The sequence below is a fragment of the Helianthus annuus genome, chromosome 11 (assembly GCF_002127325.2).
Source record: "Helianthus annuus cultivar XRQ/B chromosome 11, HanXRQr2.0-SUNRISE, whole genome shotgun sequence".
Classification (NCBI taxonomy): Eukaryota; Viridiplantae; Streptophyta; class Magnoliopsida; order Asterales; family Asteraceae; genus Helianthus; species Helianthus annuus.
The window spans coordinates 181,938,198-181,942,200 of record NC_035443.2 but is presented as its reverse complement, the minus strand read 5'-3'; the positions used below and the strand labels follow the sequence as shown (position 1 = coordinate 181,942,200).

At 33.6% G+C, this 4,003-nt stretch overlaps 1 protein-coding gene across 1 annotated transcript; it reads left to right on the top strand.

Moving 5' to 3' along the window:
- Nucleotides 1-1,233, top strand: LOC110887447 (cyclin-dependent kinase F-4). Its single transcript, XM_022135073.2, has one exon. The coding sequence runs from the start codon at nucleotides 1-3 to the stop codon at nucleotides 892-894; it is 894 nt and encodes a 297-aa protein (XP_021990765.1). The 3' UTR covers nucleotides 895-1,233.
- Nucleotides 1,234-4,003: the final 2,770 nt, after the last annotated feature.

The following is a 4,003-nucleotide window of genomic DNA, read 5'->3' as shown; positions in this document are numbered from 1 at the left end:
ATGGAGAAATATCAAAAACTCATGGCAATCGGACGTGGGTCGTATGGTGTTGTGTGGAAAGCCATGAATAAGCACACCGGTGAACTGGTTGCGGTCAAGAAACTCAACGACGAGTACAAGACGATCGAAGAATGCATGAACCTACGAGAAGTTAAATCACTCACCAAGATTCTGAATCATTCGAATATTGTAAAGCTCAAGGAAATCATAAGAGAAAACAACAGGTTGTTCTTGATATTCGAATACATGGAATGCGATCTCTACCAACTTATGGTTGAACGAAGAAAGCCGTTTTCAGAACCCGAGATTAGAAACATGTGCTTCCAAATCCTTCAAGGTCTTGCATACATGCATTATAAAGGTTACATGCACCGCGATCTCAAACCGGATAACCTTCTTGTTTCCAAGAATGTAATAAAGATTGGTGATCTTGGTTCTACCCGCGAGACGAATGGTGAACAACCATACACCCATGATAATGTTACAACACTATGGTATACTGCTCCAGAGGTTTTTCTACGTTCGTCGTGTTATAACTCTTCGGTTGATATGTGGGCATTTGGTGCAATCATGGTTGAGTTATACACAAACCAACCGGTTTTTGATGGTTCTTCTGATGCGGATGTAATGCATAAAATCTGTAGCGTGTTAGGCACCCCGAATGAAAGTACATGGCTCTCGGGATTGGATCTTGCAAGAAATGTGTTGTATCGGTTTCCAGATTTTCCTGGCATGCGGTTTTCTGAATTGTTGCCAAGCGCAAGCTCTGATGCGGTTAATTTGATTGCTTCACTTCTTTCGTGGTGTCCAAGTGATAGGCCGACTGCCAAGCAAGCGCTTCAGCATCCATTCTTCCATGGCTGTTACCGTGTGCTACCAACAGCACGTTTGTAACATTCTTAATTCGGTGCCGCTAGAGTTCAAATGGGCTAAGCAGTGGGAGTTGTTGAAGGAGAGAAGAAAAGCTTAAAAAGTTGTAAGGAAAGAGTGGATTCATATGAAGGTTAGATTCTCATGGTCCAATCATTACTTCCATTGGACTTTATGGAGTAATAGAAATACTAGAACTTATAGAAAATTGACTGTCAACTTTGTTAATGGTTTTATTTGGTACACAGTGTACTTGTCTAGAATTTGTTTTGGTATGATATATTATGGATGACAAATTGAGGTAAGATTTTCTTTGATGTCTATACATTTGATTTCATAACATTATATAATATATATGGTTTGTGTTGGATCCGTCTTTTTTTTTGAAGCATAGGGTTGCATTAATTTTGACCTGAGTTTTGAGTTCAGTTTCTATGGAAGCATGATATATCTCCTCTGTCTTTAAAGTGACAATTCGATTATTCGAATCCCTTGAAGCTATTGACACATGATTTATGTGTCACAATTTACAAATAATAAGATAACTTCATACCACAAATAATATTATTTTTGCATGTCTTAAACAGTTATGTAAATATTCTTTGTTATGGATTTGATTTCTGAGAATGTCACTTCTGAAACCCTTAAAATATGTATAGACAGGTATGGATTTGATTTTAAACATCTAAAACGAAAGTGTATTAAATAGCGTTATTAGAGCATTCACATTACATTCTTTATTTTTATCCATATAATTTAACTAATAATCACTATTTCATTAATTTATCTCTCCCTTTTTAACCCTTTCACATATCCCATTCTTTATCCAACAAAATATAAGGTTTTGCTTTAGTTTTTCTTAAATATTAGTTTTCCATAAAATATATGGATAAGGTATAAGAATAAGGAATGAAATATAGTGGAGTTTTAGTTAGTTTTCTTAAATTTTATAATATGAATGAGCATAAAGAATGAAAATGAATGCTCTTATATATCTTTTTTAAGAAGACAAAATAACCTTGCACACTCAATCTTTACATCGTATTTTATACAAAATATTCTTAAACATATAAATGGGTCTAAATCATTTGAGATTGAAACATGTGATCCACAATAAAAGTATAGTGTTTTAATTGCAATTAATTTGTAATTGTATTTTTTACATTATAGAAAATTCTATTTCCAACAAACAAAACTTTGGTAAAAAGTTTTTGCCGCAAATAAATTGTCACCGACTTTGCGACATAAAATTTTTCAAGATAATGTTACTCATACTCTACTTTACACCAATAAATCTAAAATAATTTGTCTTTTGTTTTATGCGACATCCTCTATTTTGCTTTGGAAATTAGCTTCCAAAATGACCAACAATACTATTACAAACATGAATAGCACATGGTTTCAAAGAAACGAGATTACACTTGATATGTTTTTAGTACCAATTATCTTGTCCGGGGATGGAAACTTATATTCTTCCAAACGATTAATATGAAAGTTAAACAGAGATATCCAAACATTCGTCTATGATTTCATCTAAAATTTGACTCATATCATCAGTTAGCTAATTCCAATCTCCAACTTTACCTTCTCTAAAGAACACATCATTAGGTATATCATCATACAAACTCCCATGCTTATTAACCTCACTAAGATTTTCAAAAACGCAAAGTTTAATGATTCCTTGGACCGCACCTGTTGCCTCTTCCTCTTAAGTGAAAGGGCATCCCAAGAACTTTGCAAGTAGCTTCACATTATCCAACAAAACTTCCAATGATTTCTATGTTCACATCAATATCGTTTGAGAGGAAGTTTGGATGTATGAATTCATTCTCCCACAGTTTTACTGATGTTTGTAAAGACGTGTTGGTAAGTTTTGGTATTTTAATCCAATACTTAAATGTTACTATAGTAATTAGTGATATATTTGTTAATTTTACTGTACCTTTGTTTGATTTCATAATTTTATATGTTTTTGTTCAGCTAATACCCAAAGAGTTAGTCGACGTCAGTATTGGAGTTGGTAAACTTAAAGAGACATTTAAGATCTATGTGAATCAGTGGGACTCTTTTGATGTACTACTTCAACGTGATCCTCTTCGGAATTGTTACTTTATAAACGATGGATGGGAAACGGTTGTACACTACATGGGTATGCAAACAGGAATTGTACTTGTTTTAAGATACACAGCGGATTACATCTTTCTGCTTACTGCCTTTGATTTGAATGGATGTGAGATTGTTGCACCAAAATCCAATGACAGTCCGATAGACGATACTTCCTCACCCAATTTGGAAGTTCCCCAAATTACCGAGGATCTGCAACACCAGTCGGATGTTGAAGAATCCAATGACACAGATTCTGATAGTGATTATGTTGTATCAAATGAATCATCCGATGATATCGACGACGCAGATTTTGATGCCACTGTCTCAGATTATGAAGCTGATACTGATGGATACCCCTTACAAATCGTATGGTACTGCAGCAAACATTTTGTAAGTTTATTCTGTTAATATATTATTCCTCATTCTTCGGATGTTAAATGTTTATTCTGTTACTATATTAATTATTGGTATTTTATATTTATTTTTAAGCGTCTGAATGTGAAAGTAGCTTCTTTATCAAGGATTCATAGAACATTGAAGATGACAGTTGAAAATCTGAATGGAGTTGACACTGTAATTGACTTTCGACAGGAGAAGCATGGCAAGGGATTTAGATACGCGGCTTGTCAATTCACCAAGAAGTTCACTAAGCCCAATGGTATCTACAGAAATATGAGATGCAAATTTGTCTACTCGGAAGAAAAAGGCAAGCTGATCTTAAAGAAATTCTACAGATAGTTGTGGTTGTTGGTATTATCTCATTTGAGATAAATTATGGGATGGTGATGTATCAAAGTTCTATATTTTGAAAACTTATGACTTACGAATATTTAAATTATAATCATGTATGCCTATCTTATTATTTATATTAACTTAAACCTTTGTTGTACATTCTCCATATATTTTAATTGGCTCTTCATGATAAATTATATATTGAATTATGTTCTGTAAATTTATACACTCAACCTCTATTTAGATAACATCTGACAAACCAAAAGCTCTGTCAAATAGAAAATCTGTTCAAGCA

Bases quoted from the DNA above. Each gene is read 5' to 3' on its own strand.
- LOC110887447 (XM_022135073.2), top strand. From the start codon at position 1: ATGGAGAAATATCAAAAACTCATGGCAATCGGACGTGGGTCGTATGGT.